Raw genomic sequence first — 24,115 nt, 5'->3', positions numbered from 1 at the left:
CGGCAGAGATTTTGTAGTATAACATGAGGCTTATAAGCTATATGAGCGTTTGCTTAATTTTTCAGTTGTGCTCTTTGAAAATCTCATTAACAACTAACTTGAATGTAAGTATTTCTTTAGACTGATACGTAAAGCAAATCATAAAATGTAGTTACTATAAAATAAACAACATTAAAATCTGTTCCATCTATTTATTTCATGTAACCTACTTCATACCAATAATTGTCTTATGAGGAAACCAAAGGACTTTAATGAAATGTGGCTCACAAAATACAATTTCCTTTTCTCATAGTTATATTTTACAGGAGTCATTTAAAAATGAAAAAATAATGGAATTCTTTGTTACATCACATGAAAAGAAGGTAGTTGATCAAAGACATAAACATGAAAAACAACAACAACCCACAAACCTTTCCCTTTCTAACTGAGACAACAAAACAATCCTCTATACATACACTATGCTCCTGAGATTCAGAATAGGTTGAGTTGCAACACCTACAGGCAACACCAGAAAACAGTTTGACAGAGCTATACGTAAACCTGGCACTGATGGGCCATATTACATAATGTCCTTTATGTGCTTAATCAGTCAATTAAGATATTATTTAAGATATGACATTTTGTATAATTATTACCATGTCAAAATCAACTAGTTTCTGACACTACCCATCTTAGATCTTCAGCCACTGCATTGAGCAGAATATCGAATGGTTATTTGTGAAAATACTTTGTGGAAGCAAATAAAACCCAAAATTGTAATCATGGTGAACTTGCTAAAGTATAAACTGTACCATAGTTTTGAACCAGTTTTAGTAATGTTACAAGGTTTGTGGAAAGACAACCACCAAATCGAGTAATACTCAACCCCCCCAGCAAGTTAGTCTGAGAATTTTGAAAATATGTTCCATTAGATATGTTGAGGTAACTGTTAAAATTTCGTTTTCAGTGGCTATACTGGAACTGTTTACCATCTGAGCCAGCTTGTAGCTTTGGTGCAAATTTGAGACACAGTAATTAAATTTTAGACAGTTAAAGTAGACTTGGAGCACACAATGGCGTACTTTGGCTCTTGGTAACACTTCTCTGCAGCTGGAAGTTATTTTCACAAAAAACCCTCAAAATCATGTCAGGGTTATTATTTTTTCTTACAGTGGCTGTAAGATCAGATAGTTGTAGGGTCAAGCCCAAAGGGCAGTACATAAAGCACCCTATGACACATCTGTGGCAATTTTATATTCACATTGTTTTGTTTGGAGGTTATACTCTGCTCAACACAGGTCAGTGTCCTGATGCAGGCTGGTCCATCTAGATCAGGGTTTTGGTAGCCATGCTCAACACATTAAAAACAGGTCCATGCAGGGTCGCTGTCGTTCCACTGTCCTGTTCTGTCCGCATTCCGCTTGCGCCTTTTTAACTTCTTATAGTTGGACACAAAAAGTGGGTCCTCATTCTAGGTCCATGGAGTAACGATTCAAAATATACACACATGTAACTCCTCCGGATTGCAACTTTGGTGACATTCAAATCCTGGCCCCTCTCTACTGCTCGGATATTGTACAAAGTACAGACACTCCTAATACATGCATTGGAAACATTCATGGAAGTGCACACATGCACACTCAGAAAAATGACTGACAACGATATTTGCGGGGAGAGAATGAGCAACGCCAGTACAGAGGCTGTAAGGAGACACAGCTGCCACTAAATGTCTTTTCAAAAAAGTTCGTGTTCTTTAACTGAAAAACACAATGTTATAAATAACACGAAGGGTGCAAACATAAATGGCACAAAAAAAAAGCTATTTTTCATTTTGTTTGCTTTCTTTAATGAAAACAAGTTGAGGAACTCAACACTCCGAACTGTCTTCTTGTCAAAACGATGAGCGCGCTAGGCAAAGCATCCTCCAGCCCAATCACATGATTTCTAATTGCTTGTGTTTGTGTTGGTTGATTTTCCTTCCTGTGTTGTCCGACGCATCGTATTCGACTTCCTGCCGATCAGTCGTCCCATAGCTTTCATCTAGTTGCTTCCTGTCCCTCTCTCTCCTCTAGTGTCCGTTGGCATCGGGGGTGGTGGAGGCTGAGGCAGGGGTTGGGGGTGTGGAGGCCCGGGAGGTGCTGGAGGTCTTCTCCAAGCTGGGGCTGTGGGCGGGGCCGTCCTCGGGAGCTTTGGCCAGGATGCGGGCGCCGAGGGCGGAGCTGGCCTTGGGCTGTGTCTGTAGGCCCGGGCTGCAGATGAGGTGGTGGCGCTCCCAGTCCTTGTGCTGGCAGAAGGAGCCGCAATAGCGCGCCACGCTGCACCCACTACATGTCTCGCTGGCCTTCCGGCCACAGTTCCAACAGCACTGGAGAGCGAGAGAGAGAGAAAGAACACAAAATGTCCACATTCTACATGTATGACGAACCAAAAAAGATGCATTCCAGTTGGCAGGCAGACAGAGCTACCTCGCTAGAGTCCTCCTGTTCATTGATGACCTGGATGGCATCCTCTGTGGCCTTCTTCTTTGCTTCGGCCAGAGTTTTCTCCATCTTGGCTCTCTCTGCCGCGATCATCTCGAAGGCCTTCTGCTCGGCCTCAGCTACTGCCTTCTGCACCTCGTCCATTGCCTGCCGCTTCACCTCATTCACTGCTTCTTCTGTAGGGGTCACGCAGGGGGCAAGGGTCAAAGGTTATTCTCTGAGCCACATCAGCCATTCTTTAATCAGTGTTAGGACAAGCAGAGGATCTAAATCGGTAGCATGGACTGAATTGCTTACAGAGCCTATGCATGATGTTTAGAAAGGTCTCATTTCGACATTATAAGTGAGGAACAGGTGCGTTTGCTGAAGGGGGTAAACAGGTTTCCCAGGGTGTGTGTGGGTCGCCGCCCTTACCAGCTTTCCTCCAGATCTCATCAGGCACGTAGCCAGAGCCGGCATGCAGAGAGATTTCCCGCTGAGGGTCTGGAAAAGAGAGAGAGAGCATCAACACCAGAGCCCAGTACTGAGCGCCGATGAGACCAATGGGAAGACAGGAAAGCGAGAGGGAGACGGAGGGGAGTACAGTGAGCAGACGCGAGGAGGATGGCGGCTGGGTTTTGGGCATGGACTGAGCCCAGATGGCGGTAGTGAGTGGGAGCCAGGAGCCAGGCCTCAAACAGCACACTCTCCTAGCCTACCAGCCTGGAGATGAGCGTGCAGCACCTGCTCACTCAGCAGGCCCGCAGGGAGGCAGGGAGGTGGGAGCGCGCGCACAGAAAACAGCGTACATTAGTCAGATCTGCTAGGCTATGGGAGCTGTACTACAGCAATACCTTTGCTCACCACAAGGGGGTGCTTAATGTATTTGCTGCAATAATCTGTAAAAAAAAAAAAAAAAAAAAAAAAAAAAAACAGGCCAAGATGCTGGTTTTGGATATACAGAGTGTACTGCCCATTTATAAACAGAACATCTTTATAAAAATAACATTAAAAAAAACCAAAAAACAAACAAGAAAAAAAAAAAACAAAAACACAAGATCCAATTCTATCGGGCTGGAGTGGCGTGCAATGAGGTGGCGTGCAATGAGGGCGAGCGACTCACCGGGGCCGAGCCCTTCGCTGGCGAGGGGGCTGTGGGGCTTGGGGAAGGGGGCGGGGCCGGCAGGGCTGGGGGCGGGGCCGGCGGCAGCTGGGAGACTTTTGCGTGTGCCCTCCTGCTGGCTGGAGCGGCGGCGCCAGTAGTTGAGCTCATCGCGGTCTGACTCCTGGCAGCGGCGCAGGGCGTTGACGGAGCGGCGCGTCTTCTCCACCATATCCACGATGCAGTTCAGCACCTGCGGCCAGACAGCGCGCCTGCTTTAAAACCCGCTCAAAAGGCCCTGCCTAACCACATTTGGTCTCCCAGTCGCTCGCACAGAAAAGCAGCTTGGACAACACAAAGGCTTCTCTTCTTCTGTCCGTCAGGTGACGTCGCATTGCTTTCATCTATGACGGGCGCTCCAAAAATTTGCTTCCCTCTAATACACACGGGCAAGAGGTTATGCTGCTTATGATTATTTGATATGTCTTTAATAAACAGGCTGAGTATGTAGGAAGTAATATAGTGTTTGGATGCCCTATAAGCACCTAGACACCCCTCATACACAGAGGCACTATTCAGTTTGATGAATGGCCGGTCAAAAGCGTACGGCAGAGACCTAAGTGGGCATTATTGACTGATAAGCAGTTCTTACATGATCCAAGTGTCTCCACTCATCGGCCCACTCTCTGTCGGTCAGTCTGTGCTCCACTGGCTCCTCAGGGTAGCCTCCGTTACCGCCTGACCACCAAAAAAAAAAAAAGAGAAGCGTGAACGTTTTGGCCACGGTCACATTCAAACCAAAGGAGGAAGGCAGAAAGAGGGAGAAAGGGGGGGGGGAGAAAAAAAAAAAAAATCAAGGGTTTGGGGGTTGGGGGTGTTCTTTGATGGAAAACAGACGGTGAGGGACCACAACACTCACAAGCCACATCTGGAACTCAGCTGTCAGAGCACATCCTCCACCCCACAGAGCACACACACACACACACACACACACACACACACACAGAGTCACATTCCTTCAGGAGTCGCTCTGGCTGACTAGAGTAGGCCACTTCTAAACAAAGTAAGGGTCGGATATGAGGCTCTACCAACACACCTGCATGCTCACACACAGTGAGCACTAGGAGGTTTCTGGTCCTGATACAGTTCAAATGCTGCACTCAAATGACTCAAATGACTCCAGCTAAGGTCGAGTATGCTGCTAATGAGAGTAGCAGGCACTGAAGACTCCCAATCCAAAAAAAAAAGCGGATGACTTACTGCCTATGGCAACCTACTTAAACCATCACTCTTTCACTCCTCTTTCTGCCTCTGTAGTTCCTCTCAGTAACATTTATGGATCAGTTAACCTCAGTTAACCTCAGAGCACAACATACTTGTATCCAAATGTTGTGTGGATGCATGTGGACTAACTACCTGGTAGCCGTGCTCTCTCCTTCAGGTCCCGGAGCTCCAGTACTCGGTGGGGCTCTCTGTACAGGTGAGGCGTGGCAATGTCGTCCAGAGCGTAGTGCTGGAGAGGGGGCGGGGTTGGGTGAATCTGGGCGGGCAGCGGAATGGGGTGGGCAGGGCTGTGTCTGGGGGCAGGGCTGATGGTGCAGATGCGCTTGGCTGGAGGCTCCAGAGGCGCCGGCGGTCGCTCGTGGAAGCCATTCTCCTTGCCTCTGATTGGAGAAGGGGTGATGGGGGAAATGACGATCAGACGGAGGGCTGGGAGCCTCACCAGTGCCACGTCGCAGATGCGACTGGGCGTGTGTGTGTGTGTGTGTGTGTGTGTGTGTGTGTACCTGTTAGGACTGTGCCTTTTGCTGTCGCTGGGCTCTAGCAGCAGCTCGGTGGAGTCGGCAGGCGAGGGTGCAGCCGTGCTGAGCAGCAGGTGCTCGTGCTGGGACAGGTACTGGGCTGGGGTTTGCTTGGCCGCCCGTGCACACTGCAGCAGCTCCCGTTGAAGCAGTGGTAGGTTCGCCTGCACGCACACACAAACATGATAGGTCAACGCACGGATCTTGCCCCAGAGCACCCCGGTAACGGGCGAACACATCCGAGCCATGCCCATTGGGTGCCTGGATTCAGAACCCCGATTCTGAACTTGACTCATGTTTTTGAGAGATTTTTTTTGGAGCCAGATTTTTGTACTGGCTGTTTTGCAAAGTTTCTTCAGGCCATAGATCTGCAATCGGTTTAGTCTTTCCCTTATGATGGTTTCGATTAGCCACAACCACACACAGGCCCTGACTAAGTACTCTGATCAAGCTCTCCTCACAGGCAACCGCAGAACAGCCTACATCTCTGGGACTGTGGCCTCTGGATTTTGTCTTTGATTGATGGCGGGGAGGGGGGGGGGGGGGGGTGTCCACTCAACGTTCCCAAAACGCTCGGTTCGCATTACGACCCCCCGCCCTCCAGACTACCGCTGGCACCACTGGCTCCAGACTACACGCGCACTAAATCTGCCGGGTGAAAACACCAGAGACAGGGGGAGGCGTTGTGAAGTTGTCACGTCGAGACAAAACAGACCCAAAACATTCCTTGTGCGGGCCTGGTATGTGGACCGTGTTATTGGAACAGACGCACTGATCGCTGAGGAGCTGGTTTCTGTCAGTGCTGTCGCAGCTTGATAATAAAGGACAAATAGAGAGTCCGCAATGAGTGAATCTGTCTGCATGCAAGACTACCATGTAAACGATTAACCCAAGTCTAACCTCTACCTGCATGTAAAGGTTAAAGTGGCTTGAACCCTGACCTGACCCCAACCCGGTCCGGTAAGTGCCCTTTAAATCAGTTCAACGTTTCTGGACGGCTTTTCTTCCTCTCTTTTTCCCCCTTTAATTAAGGACACACTGCCCCTAATTCACTTCCACTTCCTCTCCCTCGTTCTCCTGCCGCCACATATGCTAACCGTCACTTTGACGGGACCTAAACCCCCCCCAGGGCGCCTGTGTTAATCCAAGTTGGGAGTCCATATGTTCCGCAGAGAGCCGGAGCACTTTTTCGCACTCCCGGACGCTCGGACAAACTGAACAAACTTCGAGATGGCGGTGACTCCGCTCTCTAGGCTTCCCGCGTCGTTTCAGATGGCTGATTAAAAAGGGTCCTATTGAAATTCTGTCCCCTCACCACTTGAAATGATACAAAGGAAACACCAGCGCTTTAAGGTCCTTTTCATGTGCAGGATTAAACATTTACTCTAAAGGAACTGGCTCGATCGCAGCAGCGCAAAGTTTCACAGGGTTCTGGCCTCGGTCATGTTGTGATGAGGAGGACACCAAGCAGAGAGCAGACAGATGGCTTCAAGCAATATCAGATCTTCAGATCTGGCTTTCAGCACGCAGATGCTGTACGCGCATCTCCCACTGTCGACAGCCTAAACTTTAGAGTTGTGGTATGATGGGGACTGGCAAAATGGCGAAAATGTGAGATGGCGTGTGAGAAAATGGAAGAGGCACAGAGCCTGTGTGTGTAAGGCCAAATGTTTACAAAGAGAACAGTGAGACAAAAGTGAGCTTTACTGTGCAGTGTTGCCCATTTACCTTCAAGAAAGGTATAACAAATGGCCTCAAAGGGAAGTTTGTAGCCTCCTGTAGTCTGGAATGAAACTCTTCTATAGTGACAGTCGAATTCTGTTGCACAGAAGGAGGGTTATACGGCAATTATCTGACACTTTTTGAAAAATTAAGTAATAGATTATTTTCACTCAATCCAAAACACACACACACACACACACACACACACACACACAAACACGTATGTATGTACATACCACCAAAGCAAGGACTAAGCTCCGCACACTCTCTCCAATCTCAGGCGAGATGTCGTTGCCGAACTGTTGCAGTGTGGTGAGAAAGCGCTTTAGTTTGCTAAGCTGTCTAGCGCCACATGTTGCCGGAAGCTGCTGATTGGCCAGTGAGGAGGAAGAGGAAGAGGAGGGTCCATTGCTGTAGCGCTGGGGTGGTGAAGGAACAGCATTGAGGGTGGGAGGGGAATGGTTCATTCCATTGGTCACTGTAAAAAAACAAAAAAACAATTGCATATTGAGTGTAGCTTAAATGCAATAATTAATTAATTATAATCTAATTATAATCTTTTTTTTTCTAAAGCTAACCATCCTTTTTTTTACTGCATAAACTACAGAAGACTGAGGATTCCTTTCTTCAGATTCTTTAAAAACTGGCAGACGTGAATGTACTGACAAATAAAAGTGAGTACTGAGTGTGAAAGTGAGTGGAGAACCGATGCAAGTGTGTTCCAGGAGACATGTGCAGGGTATCGTTGTGGACCAGGTGTGTGTGTGTGTGTGTGTGTGTGTGTGTGTGTGTGTGTGTGTGTGCGCACGCGCGCGTTAAACTCACATGCTGTGGAAGAAAAGGCCGCGGGCCGTGGCCCACTGGGGTTAACTGAAGGAAGAGGGGGCATGGCGGATATTGCCGGTCTGGAATGAGTCTTTACATCCACTGGAGAACCGGGCATGGCAGGAACCTTCTTCTCTCCACTGTCTGAGAGACAGAGAGCGAGAGAGAGAAAACGAGAGAGAACTTCAAAAGTTGTATACAATTTTTAATTTTTATTATAACCTAAAAAAACCCCCAAAAAACAAAAACCCACACACATTGCCTGCTACGTGGCAAATGCGCTGGCAGCGGAAAAATCTCTGTAGCCTGCCACAAATCCAGTACAAGGAGCAGATGGAACAATTCCAAAGCATATCCAATGGAAATCTCATATTTCATCTCTCTTCATTCTGGAGAGAATTTTTGGGTTGTCTCAAGAAACAACCGAAGAAAACAAGCCCGATAGAAAAAAGGTATAAATCCATATTGCTATAAAACTCCATTTTGTCAGGAAATATCTTTGATTTCAGCTTAAGTGGCTAATAATGAGTGAATGCACAAATATTTTTTTTTGAAGAAATTTATTACTCATAGCCATTTGGATCATATCCCAAAATACAAAACAAACATTTTGTTGGTCCCAACACTAAGCCATGAGGAACCCCTCTCCCATAACTGGTGGACACCAGATGTCTTCTGCTCTTTCTTGAGAACCATGAAGGCCCCACAGCTGAAGTGCAAATGAGCCAAGCTTTGTCCTTTGAGAAGAATAGGCCAACATTGAGTCCTTGCTGCAAAAAAAAAAAAAAAAACCCAGCTAGACCATTTCACGCTCACTAACTAGCCTTCACAAAAGCCATTGAAAGCTCAACACACAGTTTCTGCTTTTCAATGGACCACCAGGCTCAACAGTCATAGATCAGAGGAACTATTGTCGTAGAAAGAGCTGTGAGAGGAGCCGTCGGCTCCATTCCGAGTATATCAGAAGACTGAAATGCTTTTAGAATAGCAGCTAATGGACAAGCATAGATCGAGCTGTCAAAGGTCATGAAACGCTCCTTATAAGACAACGTTTCATAGATTGATGGCCTTTTCTTTGTGAAAAGGACATTTTGTTCAACGTTTATTCATTGAGACTAATGGGGTGAATGCATGTCTGTGGGGGAGATCAACCGGGTATGGTTTTAAAAGAGGACTGTCTGCGTAGCAATGAAGACTAAAATGATTTGAATGCAATTGTCAAAGCTCTTCAGGCATATGTTTTACTCCCATACCCATGAACAAATAACTAATTGAACAATTATAGCATGCAGTGGAAAAGCAGGCAGTGTGACCAATATGGACAAATTTACTGTAACAAAAGAGGGCACAAATGAAATCATCTTAACCCAACAAACCACAACAGTCACAGGTGTGACCGACCCACACACACCCACACACCCACACACACACCCACACACACCCACACCCACACACCTGAGCCCTCAAATGCAGCTCTCATGGTTGCTCTTTTTTTCCTCTCTCCCATATGCCAACCTGTTCTCCTCCCAGGAGGCAGGAAGGAAAGAACAGAGTAATGAGCGCAAACAAGTGAGAGAGATGGTGAGTGACCGGGCACCAAGCAATCTGGGTCTGTGCCACACCATAGGATCCACACATCCTTCCACTCTCTACCTTCTGATACAGAAAATCTCTCCATCATTAGCTACAATGCAAATGCTGCATGGCATAGTGTTACAGAGTTTTTAAACACACCCTCCATGTCCTAAACTGTCTTTAGCTGATTAAAGCATTTTGGTAGACATGCACACCAACCTCAATGAACACTTCGTGTTTCTGACATTTGTCTTTTATAATCAGATAAGCCGCGGCAGCCTCTGGAAGTACATTTGCCTGTAAGCCTCCATGCTGTGCACCTGGGACTGCTGCACTTTGGACATGAGCATGTGCTATATAAACACACACACACACACACACACACACACACACACACACACACACACACACACACACACACACACACACACACACACACACACACACACACACACACACACACACACACACACACACACACACACACACACACAGCTGGGGTATGGGCCGATCATGGCACCAAGGTGTGCGGAACAGGCAGGAACACAGCTGGTGAACACAGAACAGCTTTATCTGCTCAGCAAAACAGTACATCACCAAATCACCCCAGAACATACTGCCTCCCCTGCTCTCCAACTCTTACTATATGGCATAAACCATTCAACTGCTGTGTGCTCCCACGAGAGAAAGAGAGAGAGGGATGAAGAATGAGGAGAAATGATTCAGGTAGCCAAAACGAAAACGCTCAGGCCTAGGACAGAAGGTGGAGCAGTCAATGTGTAGGGGGCAGACAAAGTGCCCGAGGGCAGGGAACCACCCCTTTGTGTGTGCAGGTGTGCACTGCTGTTGTGCAAACAGAGCCCGGCTGCATTCACCTGTCTTTTGTTATTCAAATCAGCCTGTCTAGTTTGGCTGGCCCTCTGAAGAAACCTGATCTCAGAGGCGCACGCACCTGATAGGCCATGAATGCAGGTGCAAAGCTGGACTGGCTACTTACTCGACACTCATGCTCGCACGCCCTTTAGAACAGGTCCCCGGGCGCGCGGCGGCCCATGTGACCTCCCCCTCTCCCATGTGTGAGTCTGTCCGTAACCACAGGAAGTTCATAATACAAATGTTTTTTTATGAAAACACACACACACAAAAAGCAGCTAACCAATATACCAGAATAATAAAAGCTGTCACTAGTCAAATTACGCAGCGCTTATAAGAGAATTTCTAGAAGCTAATTGAGAAAAAACTAATTATATAAATAAAACCAGAACGAGACTGGTCCATCATGTATCAAAATAAGAGTGTAGGTCATAAGTGAAGCTCGAAAGCTGGATGAAAGTGCAAAATTCCGAGAGGTGGCGAGCTTCACTGAAAGCTGGCACTTTTTAACACTACATCTCAGCAATCAAACATGAGCCCTAAGCTTGTGTATAGCACAACGCCAAGGATAACCAAGCCCATCAGCATAATTAAGTATAGATATTTACTCCCCCTGGCTAAACCGCTTAACATTGGAGCAACGTGCACAAAGGGCTGATTTAAAAGCGCTGCTCTGCCTCTTTCCAACGATATATGAATTCCCCTTTAAAGCACTTGAGCTCATCTAGACTGGAAAAAATCATTTAAACACATGGCAACAAAAGACTGAAAGGCTTGATCCACCAGAGAGCAACACCCTCACAAACCCCAAGAGGGGGCGGGGCAGACTCTGCAGCCATGGATACAGCGGGGTTAAGCCATCAGATCTTTAGGAGCTGGTCTGCGGGGGGGGGGGGGGGGGGGGTCCCTTCTGCCCCTCCCCCTTCCTCCTCAGAGCTCCTCCTGCATCTCTACCATATGGAGCTAATGGGCCAGCATGCTGGCAGCTGGAGCCTCCAACAGTCACCTGTGTCCCCATAGACGGAGAGGGTGGGTGGGTGTAAGGCAAGACTGCAGCGGGAGGGGGAGCACGGCAGAGACAAAGGCAAAGAAAACAAAGGCTGCACCTGGTGCCTGTCAGTCCCACACACACACACACACACACACACACACACACACACACACACACACACACACACACACACACACACACACACACACACACACACACACACACACACACACACACACACACACACACACACACACACACACACACACAGACGTAGAGGGAAAGAGGCTGCAACCTGTTGCTGAGCAAACACACACGCTGCCTGCCCATGCCCGCCAACAGATGTGTGTGTGTGTGTGTGTGTGTGTGTGTGTGTGTGTGTGTGTGGGGTGGGGGTGGGTGTACTGCATGTAAAATTTGTGCGTGCTAATTACAAAAATGTGCATTCCCTCTTGACCCGGCACTCTGTTCTAATCAAGCATGTTTATAGGCACCTCATGTGTGGAGGGATGAGCACTGGCCTTTATTAAGTTCCACTAGAATCAGGCAGAAGTGCTTCTCAGAACGTTTCAGAAACCCTGCGCCTGGGCTATGCAGAGACCTGTAACAGCAGCTTTAACGTGACTTACAAACGCTGACTGTATGTGTGTGTGAACAACTCTGGCAGTAAACACACACACACACACACACACACACACACACACACAACAAAAGTGAAATAGACAATGATGAGCACAACAACCCAAGAGTGGATTAGCTGCCTGGTGGGCCCTCGAGGGACCCAATGGGACCTGCCATCCAATGGCTTCGCTAGCTACTGTATAACACCCAGCAAGGTGTGCCAGTTTATTTAGCTTGTGTTTACACTTCAGTGTGCAAAAGCTGCAGCTCAGGCTGGAACGTACGTGTGTGTGTGTGTGTGTGTGTGTGTGTGTGTGTGTGTGTGTGTGTGTGTGTGTGTGTGTGTGTGCGCGTGCGCCCCCAGATGTGAAACATGGCACTTAAGCATGCAAATCTTCTCCTTGAAGTATGTCACGTAATATCACAGTGGTCGTTATGTTGGAAACATAACTGATCTCCAATGAAGGCAGTCAACTTCTAAAGCTCACGTCTTCCTGGAGGAAGAGCCGGTCTCTCTGGTTCCCCCTCACACACAAACCCACTCGCCGGAGCGTCTTGCAGCGCTGGGTCCAGGCCGCTGGCTCCAGTAGCGTGTCCCAAGAGATCAGGTGACTGTTGGGCCCCAGGGGGGCCCATGGGGGATGGTGCAGGTGGGGGAGTGGGGTCAATGGACCCAGCCCAGGGGGAGGGGCCTACACACGAAGGGTCCTGCTGAGAGGGCACTGGGGGGCAATAACGGCGAGGGAGTGACATAGGGATAATGGGGTTATTGAGTCCTGCGTGCAAAGCAACCTTTCCCCCCCCCCCCCGACACCCCCGCATCATAAACAAACAACCACCATTCAGAGTCGACTGGGTGGATCAGGAGCTGCTGTGGCGACACGACAACAGTTATCCCGGCTCTGGGAAGTGCATCAGGAACGTCCTGCCGCTCAACAGCTGCTCTGTGTGTGGTGCGCAAGTGTATGTCCAAGAGAGTGATTAGTGTGATTAGAGAAGTGCAAATATCAATATCAGCCAAACACGTCTAAATCACCAACATGTGGCCCAAGACCATACACATGAAAAGACGTGTTGAATAAAACATGCCAAAATCTGCCCCTCTACTTCTCACACACACAGCTGATATACTGTGTGTGTCCATTATGCATAGTGTAAACATCTGCAAATTTACAGGAAAGCAGACAGTCAGTCTACAGGCAAAACAGGGACAGGGGGCTGCTCGCACACACACACACACACACACACACACACACACACACACACACACACACACACACACACACACACACACACACACACACACACACACACACACACACACACACACACACACACACACACACACACACAGCTGTCAGAGTGACAGTATGCAGCATGCTCTGGTGTATGTCTGTCAGCAAACACAATCTCCAAGCAGGTCCTAAGGTCTCGCAAGCACACAGCCTGTATAGCTCAACACGCAGCGCCCAGAGATGGCTGCCGACCTCACTGAACACTCTACCACGGCGACGCTCGCCATTACTGAACATGCGACCGTGGCGACGCTCGCTGTTAAACACACTACCACGGCGATGCCCACCATGCTCGCTGCTACCGAACCCGCAATCGCGGTGAGGCCCGGCAGACGCCACTACTGCACGAATAACCACAGCACCAGCACCCACGTTCACTGCTACTGAACACACAGGTACAACGGAGCCCTCAACCACCGCCTGCCCTCTGATCCTACTCCACTTATACCTGGTCCTATCACTGCCTCCGACTACCCGTGCTCCACCCATGGCTCAGGTCTAACGACAACAGGGATGGACGCAGGTGGGTGAGCTAAGCAAGGTTCCCCCGCCTGGCTGGGCACGACCTCTGACCTATAAACAGACCTATAAACAGACCAAGCGTCACGGCTTTGGAGTCGAGGACGAAAATGTAACCGAAGTAGGTTCACAAGAATAAGCCTGACTGCTGTTTGGTTCTTGGAGAGAGACAGAGAAAGAGAAAGAGAGAGAGAGACAGACATGCAATAAGCACACGGAGCTTGGGTTTGATATTAAAAGCACAGGTGTGTGCAAGAAAAAGGCCTGGGCTTATCTGCACACGCCCTCACCTCCTCTCCTGGACGGTGTGCTTTTCCTCGCCTTTTATTCAAATCCAGCTGAGTGCCAGTGTGCGGAGGTGGCTTCCAGCCCTGCTCCCTGGGTCCCTCACGCCTTCATATGTGGGGCATGTGGCTAAACCCCTGTACACGGGAGCTGCAGCATGAATCTCTCTCCCAGTCAGAGAAACACAGATGGCGCCCAGATGGGTGAGGAGATTCAGCAAGACTTCCTTCCCCTCCTTCTCTCTCTCCCCCTCCTCACTGTTCTTGCTCCCCGTCCTGCTGTCACTCTGCTAACTGTTTCTCCTCTCCTTAACGACGTCAGCTTCTCTCCCTCACCTCACACACCGCCCCCCCGCCCCCCTTCCCAGCGTTCATTCGTAGTGTAGCCTGCTGGGCTAATGTCACGCCCACTTTGTGGCTCCCGGCCAATCAGCTGATGATCTAGTTAATGTATTTAGTGAGGTGGTCCTGGTGATTAACATAACTAATTGTTCTGGCACTGAAAGGTCAAACAAAGTATGTGCCAGTACTGACAGGGAAAGAGAGCGGGTTAACAAAAACCCAGCCCGGGATAATGAGTGCTTCCAACGCACGACTTTGCTGTGCACTTAAGGCGTTTCAGAAAAGAGCACATTGTTGCCACTCTAAGGTCTGAAATGATTGATGCAACCATTTTGGCACATTTCATCCTGCTGTTGAAATAAATAAAGCCTCTTTGAATGAAATGTGAAAGTGATTTTGTTTTGCTTTCAATATAAAATAACATTTTTTAAAGATTTTGTTGACAGTCATCAGAAATAAATCAATAATTAAAAACAAAAACAAAACAAGACCATATGGGTCAAATGCAAACACAAGCAGCCCATATGAGGTGCCAAATGTCTCCTGTTCGTAGATTTAGGCTACATGTACCTGACCAGGTGAGATGCAAATACTTTATACTGCCTAAGTGAACTTACAGCCGCAAGTCTCCATGTCTCTCTGACAGATACACAGCTTCAAGGACATGTAATACAGTGCATCAATATGTGTGTGGCAATCGGCATGGTCTGAAAACAGTGTCTGCTTAGACCACCTGGTGTGTTTTTCACCAGGTGCAGACAGCATGTACCCACATGTGCACACAGAGTTGATCTTCCTGCTGGCGTTTAAGAGTGAACTGGAATTATCAGACAGAGGGAGTCAACATCTGCCAGAGTTCACACACGTCCCCCTCCCCACAGCTCTTCTATAAAATTAACCGACGAATGCACAACAGTGAAAGGTTCTCTCAGGAACCAGAGTCCACAGGCTGAGATCACTGGGGAGAGAAAAAACCCACCACAATCCTCTATTCACAAATTAAACCCTATATTCCTACTATGACCATGTTCGGATATTTTCGTGTGTGTATGTGTGTGGTTGTATTCAGTCTGTCTCACACACACACACACACACACACACACACACACACACACACAACTTCCGTGGAAACAGCTGTACAGCTGGTCTGCACACAGCTGCACACGGGAAGTGTTTCTTTTCCCAGGCTGAGTTTGATTCCGTCCGGGCTGACGCCCCCCCCCCCCCCCCCCCGGCCTGCCCCATGAGCCTGGACTCTCCCCATGCTGGCCTGCCACCTGCCCAAACCCCAGCAAACCTGAAGCCTCGCTGCGAACTCTGTAGGCCGCCAACAAAAAAGCGAACGGAGCAGCCGCAGGCCCCAGCTGACTGCATTTGAAACCCCAGACAAGCCTGCACTTCTCAAGTCACCTCAGAGGACACCAAGAGTTCATCAAATGACTCACAATGCAGGAAGGCAGCGGTGGGGGCAACTCTCACTCAATAAAGCAGGGTGGGTGCCCACCGCCCTGTGCTTAATCGCAGTTTACACCCACTGACCATTCACATGCTAACTAAGAGCATTAGGCCTTAGCACTCTGAAGCTCAGGACCCACGTCAAAAGAGGTAGCTGTGTGTGTGTGTGTGTGTGTGTGTGTATATATACACATTGCACAATATGACAATACGAGTGGGGGTGGGTGATAGAATTGGCAGTTTTGCACACAAAATGTAAGCTAGCTTTGAGCAGTTTTTTTTTTGTCATTTATCTTTAACATTTGGAAAGGAATTTTAGTTTTCGTTTTTTTGGCTGTTCAGGCCAAAGGTGTGATTTTGCTGTACAAGTCTCAGATTGGACCAGCTAAATAAGGGGGGGGGGGGGGGTGAAGGGCACAAACAAGGCCATCTTTGTTGATTTCAGCAGACTTCTGCAAGGTCACTACTCTGATTCGCTCAGCTTTTCTCAGGCTGACCAGATCCATCAGCATACATCAATACGCTCCATAGAATGACAGTTTTAATGCAGTTGAGTGCAGGAACACCGCAGTTTTATTTGGGGCCCCAGAAAGTAATTTTTTTTTCCTATTACTACATTATCTAAAAAAACCCCAAAACAAAACAAAAAAACCACGTCTCAATCTCTACTCAGAGTTGAAGCTGAGACTTGAATCCGAGTGCAAACGGGGTAAGGGGGGGAAAAACCCTCACCAGATTCCACCCACAAAGGACGATAAAGACGAACTTCACCTATTAGCAAGAGAGAACATTTCCATTTATAGAATCAAAGTTGAGCTTTTGCTACACTTTTAGAAAATACACAGAGTGATGGACAAGTGGTGGTCTAAACCCTCATCCACACGAAAAGGGAGGAAAGACAGACATTCCAGTCTCACCTATCCAAAATCCTGTCTCCCAAAACAACCCCCTTACAAACACACTCTCCTTCCCCCTTTCACCTCTTTCTCTCTCTCTCCCCCTCTTTCTCACATTCCTTTGCTCTGCTTTCGGCTCCAGTATGTCTGGCCACGCTGTACGCCTGGGAGCCATTAGTTTAAGTAAAGCCTGACGCACCCTGCCCACCCCATCTCTCTCTCACACACACACACACGCACACGCACACACACACGCACGCACACACGCACACACGCACGCACGCACACGCACACACGCACACACACACGCACACACACACACGCACACACACACACGCACACACACACACGCACACACACACACGCACACACACACACGCACACATGTGTGAGTGTGCACAAGGAGGAAGCTATGCAGAGACGAAATGTGTATGCTTTATGAGTGTGTAAATACGTGCTGTGGGTGTTTGTGTGGAGGGATGTGCAGGCAAAAGTTGGCGATGGTCACAAACATGTTTTTGTGCCTGCCTTGTTCACGAGTAAGAGAGCGACAAATATGGGTCTATATGTATGCGCTTGTGAGGAGTGAGAGGAGTGAGAGGCAGAGGAGTGCGGGAGTCCACACTTAATTTATGAGAGGTGGGTCACACGCTCACTTGGCAACATCACCCCAAAGTTTCCACAGCTTAGAGCCAAGAGCACAGATGGAGTGTGCACGCGCGCGGGCGCACACACATATACACATACACACGCGCACACACTTTCTTGCCATACAGCCCTGATTGCTACCAAATAATCAACCCAGGCGCATTCACGCTCACTCTGGAGAAGCAGCCTCTCCAGTGCTTGCTTCTGGGGGTCCCTCAGTGCCAAGGAGAGTCCGTTCTCAGCACAGTCAGCAGAGACCAGTCAGCACAGTCCTCACAAGAGCACCAATAAACAAGCAGAGCCTGTTCTCAGCACAGTCAGCAGAGACCAGTCAGCACAGTCCTCACAGGAGCACCAATAAACAAGCAGAGCCTGTTCTCAGCACAGTCAGCAGAGACCAGTCAGCACAGTCCTCACAAGAGCACCAATAAACAAGCAGAGCCTGTTCTCAGCACAGTCAGCAGAGACCAGTCAGCACAGTCCTCACAAGAGCACCAATAAACAAGCAGAGCCTGTTCTCAGCACAGTCAGCAGAGACCAGTCAGCACAGTCCTCACAAGAGCACCAATAAACAAGCAGAGCCTGTTCTCAGCACGGTCCTCACACCAGCACCCATAAATAATCTACTTGCTGTGAGAAGGTTTGGGGGGGGGGGGGGGGGCAGATCATGCCAAAAGCTAGACAGAGCAGGCTGTCAGCAGTCAGCACAGCACATTTATGACCATCATAAGATGATGACTAAAGCCATAAATGTCAACATACAACAACATGACTTTAGGTGTAATAACATTCTCATTATATAAAAAAGAAATAAATAAGCAAAGGCATCTTGCAAAGCATTCTGTTTTGGATAATAAAAGCATTTTTCTGTTTTTGGATAATAGTAACTTACCACTACCTGGTGAAATGAGAGAGAGAGAGAGAGAGAGATGTGAAAGTGATCTCGCTTACTTGAAAAGTACGAACACGACCATCTCTTTGTCCCTCAGTCTGTATGTGTGTGTATGTAAAAGTGTGTGTGTGGGTGTGTGTGTGCACGCGCGCAGACGTGTTTGCTTCCCTCACCTGTGATTTATCCTTTAATCCATCTTTGTTTCTTGCTGGCCTCTAGGCAAGAGAGGCAGCTGTGTTATTGCCACACACTCACACACACACACTCACACACATACTGTCTCTCCTTACAGCCAGGTGTTCTCAACACACATCACAGCTGAGCCACCTGCAAAAGGACAGGTGTGTGTGTGTGTGTGTGTGTGTGTGTGTGTGTGTGTGTGAGAGAGAGAGAGAGAGAGTCACAGTGAGAGCATGCATGCTTTTCCCCCACATTGGACTGTAGGGCCCATTTTGGGGCCCAACAACTCAGGCACACAAAACACACACATACAAACAGGTATCGAACATCTATGACATTTTCCTTGTAGCACATGGAAAAGAATTCACGACCATGTGCATCCAGAAAGAACAGGACCACACAAAGAGAGTGCTCGACTCTCATATCAGCATGTCTGAATGCTACAAGTGTGGCTATTAATGGGTCTTCGATATGAATTTTCTACTTAGCATCTCTGCAGAGCTTTATGAGATGGAAGTGTCGTTGTGGGCCTCACACAGACACACACTCCCACTTGGACACACGCACATTCTGTCAATGCACAGTAAGAGTTCTCACAGTCTAGAGTGAGAGGGATTTGCCTTTTTTCCCCTCCCATTATCCATTGGCTGCTGACAGCCACGAAACAGCTGGCTTTCCCATCGCAGACAGGGAGTGACCGAGGGGACGAGAAGAAGAGAGCCGAGAGAGCGCGAGAGAGGATAGACCAGAGAAAGGACGGGTTTGGAGAAAAGACGAAACTCCACAGTAAAGAATCGGCAACCATTCCAGAGTGGCTTTTGTTTGAAGTTGCGGGTTGAAGCTGGATGAAGGTGGTGTGTATGTGCTGGGTGGGGGAAGGGTTTGAGGGAAAGGCTTAATGTGGTGATAAGCCTCTTTCACAAGCTCTTGAGCGTTCCCGCCCCATGAGAGTCTACTGCCTGGCTGCTGGCTTTGTTCCTTCCTGAGACTCCCACCAAACATAAGGGAATGGGGCCCAGTGCCATACGCCATAGCCCACAGTTCACACACAGAGAGAGTCCAAAAAACCCCAGCCCTCAACAGGGAGGGCTGTCTGAACCGCTGATCTGTCCCTGAAGGAACTACTTAAAGTAACCATAATGCTCTGCTGCTTGAAAAGCAGTGGGCACTCGCACACTCCACTCCTGTCCATTCTCAGTCGGCCAGCCGACCATCCACAACTGCTGTGGATGTCCCGGACGGTGGGAGGGTCACCCAATGCCCCCCCGAGGTCAATTGGGCACAGGTACGAGCGTAGGAACAGGCCTGAGCCAATTAAGTGGGCCGCAGATTTAGTCCGTTTAGAACATTTCCACAATCTCCGACATCAAAAAAAAAAAAAAAAAACTCTCCCTTCAGATATTCAAAAACAGTTAAGGTACGCCATCAGGATTCAGGCAAAATGGATCCTGAAGGAAAAACAAAATGCCATTCTAAGGTAAAGAACGCGACACCCCCCAGAAGGTGCCGTCACCCCAGCAGTGCGGCCCGTAGAGAAGATGCCGTCTGGGCTTATACCAGCTCATTTCCGTGGCTCCACGCTGGAGGGTCTGCCACAGGAGTCTCAGCCCTGCTAATAAGCCGTGTCTCCAGAGGCTGGGGCAGAGGAGTCGGCCACATCTGGAGTCCATCTTCCCTGGGCTATCCCGCACAGCGCTGCGCCACAACAAACATCTGGCAGGACCAAAGGCAATTATCCTGTCACGTTCCCCTCCATGAACAATCTGTTCTTAAAACTCCTTCTTCCTTGCAATCGTGTGCACACACATGCACACACACACACACACACACACACACACACACACACACAGCAAAGGACGGCAACAACATCAACAGTTTCTACATGAAGAATTACTGCAAGTGTGTCACCCCCTTCTTACACACATTTGCTTAACTGTATGTTTGTTTGCTTTGATCTTTTCTCAGCATGACTAGCACATGTCTACATAACACACAAACATTTAGATACTCAGGTTCAATGTTACCTAATCTACATCAGTATATAGTTTTGGAAAAGCCTCCACCCAAAGCTCATCCAGTTTCGTTCAAATTCAATTTCTAAAAAGCTGCTTGTGTGAACAACCACTTTACTGTAATAAATATTTCCAATCCAAAACACATTTATTTAGTCAAACACAGGACTCTGCTAATCTCTGACAAACTAGTCTCTGGTGGCACAAACGTAATTCCATACAGAGTATGTTCGTGTGTACAACGTAAAGTGGGATGCCTGTGAGCTAATAGCAGGCGGACACACTGCTGACAGCTCTGAGGGGAGAACTCTGTAGCCAAATCCAGCCAAAGTTCTCCTGGCCACCAGGCTCCTTAAACACTTGCAGCTGCCAGTGCTGGAGGGGAGATCCATACTCCTGTCTCTCCCCCTCTGGCTCTCCCGCCCTCCGACGTGCACAAACTCTCCCACGCGACCAAAACGACAGGCTGCCAGCAGCGGAGGGCCCCAGCAGCAAGGGCCAAAACCAATTAGGCCTCTAATTCAAACCTGAAGGGCCTCTTTGTCCGCCATTTCCTTTCTTCAAGTCAGAGGAAAGGAATCTGAGTTATACGCAGACAAAAACACACACACACACACACACACACACACACACACACACACACACATCTGAAATGAAAGTGGAAAACTATCCCGACGTCCAAGTGGCCACATATGTCTGAAAAAAAAAAAAAAGCTCACAACACTAATTGAAACAAGAGACAAAACAGTAAGAAAAAGAACGCAGGATGCCTAAAAGGGGAAGCAAATGATGTACGCGCACGGCTTTAAGTATGTTGTGTGGAAGAATCTTTGAGGTAGAGACGGTGAAATGACAACGCACACCGATATACGCAGCCCATTGGCCACTACTGCATAGTTGGTTGTTTAATACAGCCATATAGAACAAATACAACCGTTATACTCAAAATTAAAGGGCCATTCACTGCCCTCTAGTGGCGAACGTAGATAACGCCACTTAATAACAATTGTCGTAGTCAGCCGCAGTAGCATCGGTACCTTCATCAGTAAAGACTATATTTTATATTTACAGGTAGGGTACGCCCCTGGGGTGAAACAACGGTCTGCCACGGGTAAACCGGGTTTCTGGCACCGAAATCTCTCAATACGGATACAAACGCACAGCGAAGCCTCCTGCAGCTCCGTTCTTTAGCAGCAGTGAGGTCCAGATGGTGTGAAACTTTGCCGAATGGATTAGCTCCAGATCCTCCAGCATGAGAAAAGGACAGGAAGATAGCAGCCAGCCCCCCCTTCTGCGAGCACTTCTCTCGGGCTACACTAGACACGATTCAGGGGCTCTAGGTAGCTCAGTAACTAGGAGACACACACTGCAGGCTAGTAGTTGTCCCACCGGACTGCAATACTGACCACCGAGGAGTTCGTTCTCACAGCGTCCCGTTAGGGTCTGCCTTAGCTCAAATTAAGTGGAAAAGTTAAAACACGTTATTTTAACGATGAACCTTTAAACCGTTTCGAATTAACAATGTAAGAATGATGTTGTTTTGTGCTTATTATTTACGATATGAATTACGATAAAAATACAAACCCAGTCATTTAGAAATTATAACCCCCCCCCCAACACCTCTTAAAATTATAATATCAGTGCATCGTCAGCCTAGTGCTTAACATACTGTGGAGGGAAATGACATTTCACTATGCAGCAGATCACTACAGTGGGAATCAAACATGCAGAAATACCTTCAATTATTATTATTATTATTATTATTATTATTATTATTATTATTATTATCATCATCATTATCATCATCATTTCTCCTGTGCTGATTTTTTCCCCACACAATTCTCTCCATCACGCATTTTTTCAACAGCACCTCTATAGATATTGCTAACGTAACATCTACGGTTTACCGACGTTAACAACGTTGAACGTTTAATTCCGTGTGCAAATAAAGGAGCGAAGGCTTCGTAGAGCGCGTTTCGGGAGCAGTACTACGGCGAAAGCAAAGCCAAAACTAAGTTGCACTAGCTTCATAAAAGTATAGACAACTTACATTGAAAAGTGCCCGGGATGCCAACCATACTCCGCGGTGGACTTCGTATACAAAATATCGGGGCTTCGTCCGATAAAACGGGGATTTGGCCACGTTACGTAGCCGACTACGAGCTGAGCACTTTAGACTCCGACTGGCGCGGCCGACAGCGCTGCAGAAAGCGTGTGAAAGCGGACCCGACAGAGCGCACGGAAAAGCCCAGTCAAGCGTCAGCTCCGAAACGGGGGCGGGACCTACCGGGCCCTGGAGCGTTAAAGGCTCCGGTGCAGTAATGAAACGCATGTGATCAGAAGCTTAAAGAAACGAAAGGGCGACGTTGATTAGCGCTCGCCTGTCGCCACGTGTGAAAAATGACCTTCTGATATCAGTCACTTGGTACCACGTGTGAAAAGCACGCTGATAATTAGTGAGATGCGGGAATACCTGTTTATTATTCAATTTAAAGCGTTTCCGCTCCACACCTGATCGTTTTTCTGCCTTGATGGTAAGATAAAAACATCCTGTGCTGATCTCTTTCAAAACTGTAAACGTGTACATAAAGATCAAAACTGTGTATCTGAATAGGTCTGTTGAGCAAAATGGCAACTTTACTGTTGCGGTACTAAAGAAAGGTATTTGACAACAGTAATTATGCAAACTAGGTTTAACATGGTTTTGATTTTCACATAAATAGATAAAGTAAGGTATACAAATTAAAATAGATTTTAAAAGGTTTAGTTTGGGTTATATTTGTAGTAGAATGCGCTGTCTGTGTCACCTGTCCAGTCTCACATAGCCCTGGAAAACTGCTGTATAATAAACTGGCTGTTGGATAATGATTGAATTTGTGCTGTGTGATAATAAGTGGTATCTTAGTAACCATAATCCTGTGGTGTGCCCAGCTAACAGAGTAACACCGGGGGAAGTGAGCCGAGCAAGTGCTTCAGCGCAGATGGAAGATAAATCAATCTAAAGTCGCAGGGATGGCCAGTCACAGGGACTCATTAGTGGGATACTGTTGTCATGAGGTTCTCTATTGCTCAACATATTTGCGGGTATGATGAAAGGGATTAGGAAAGAGATGATGTGAAGATGAAATGGTAATGCAAAGTGGCATCGTGGCACAATGGGAAAATGTAGCTATTAAAAACAAAAGAATTGCAGGACGTTTCAGTTATTGTCACTGACTTTGGCATGTTTATAAATGTAGCACATCAAGTAAACACTAGTGGTACATTCCAGGGTTCAATTCAAATTAGCTGCTCGACTTCATAGTTCAAGACAGTACAAGACAAAATACTGCAGTCTTGTAGTAATGCATCTTTGATGTTTCTCCCCTGCCTTCCCATAGCAGACCAAATTGACAAGGTATGTGCATGCACACAACAAGGCAGGCATGATGGTCGCCTGTGTGCGCATGGGAGGATAATCGCTAATGGTTTTGGAGCAGCTTGCTCTAAACAATAACAGGGAAACTCACATTTCTATTTTGTTAAGGAATCATAACCTCAGCTTAAAGAAAGTAATTGAAAAACTATTTTGCTTGAAAAGGGTCATAGAAAGTCTGTGATCTACAACCCATGACGTTTAGTTCACCCATGGATGTAAACAACT

At 47.7% G+C, this 24,115-nt stretch overlaps 1 protein-coding gene across 7 annotated transcripts; it reads right to left on the bottom strand.

Moving 5' to 3' along the window:
* Positions 1–177: 177 nt before the first annotated feature.
* Positions 178–22,704, bottom strand: cbfa2t2 (CBFA2/RUNX1 partner transcriptional co-repressor 2). 7 transcript variants are annotated; one of them, XM_035524288.2, is made up of 13 exons: positions 22,523–22,702; positions 21,118–21,168; positions 18,454–18,607; positions 7,890–8,033; positions 7,301–7,542; positions 7,071–7,160; positions 5,328–5,506; positions 4,957–5,204; positions 4,193–4,278; positions 3,562–3,793; positions 2,874–2,942; positions 2,445–2,635; positions 178–2,344 (listed from the first exon to the last, which is right to left on the bottom strand). In XM_035524288.2, exons 4-13 carry the CDS (start codon positions 8,005–8,007, stop codon positions 2,048–2,050), a joined length of 1,752 nt encoding a protein of 583 aa, XP_035380181.1. In that variant the 5' UTR covers positions 8,008–8,033; positions 18,454–18,607; positions 21,118–21,168; positions 22,523–22,702; the 3' UTR covers positions 178–2,047. The 7 variants fall into 7 exon arrangements, with proteins under 7 accessions (XP_035380181.1, XP_081573798.1, XP_035380185.1 ...); XM_081717672.1 differs by lacking the exon at positions 21,118–21,168 and adding an exon at positions 21,000–21,052; XM_035524292.2 differs by lacking the exons at positions 18,454–18,607; positions 21,118–21,168 and adding an exon at positions 21,000–21,052.
* Positions 22,705–24,115: the final 1,411 nt, after the last annotated feature.

The sequence above is a fragment of the Electrophorus electricus genome, chromosome 7 (assembly GCF_041902795.1).
Source record: "Electrophorus electricus isolate QZ-2024a chromosome 7, ASM4190279v1, whole genome shotgun sequence".
Taxonomy (NCBI): domain Eukaryota; kingdom Metazoa; phylum Chordata; class Actinopteri; order Gymnotiformes; family Gymnotidae; genus Electrophorus; species Electrophorus electricus.
Note: the sequence above shows the minus strand (reverse complement) of the source record. Positions and strands in the feature narration are given on the sequence as shown.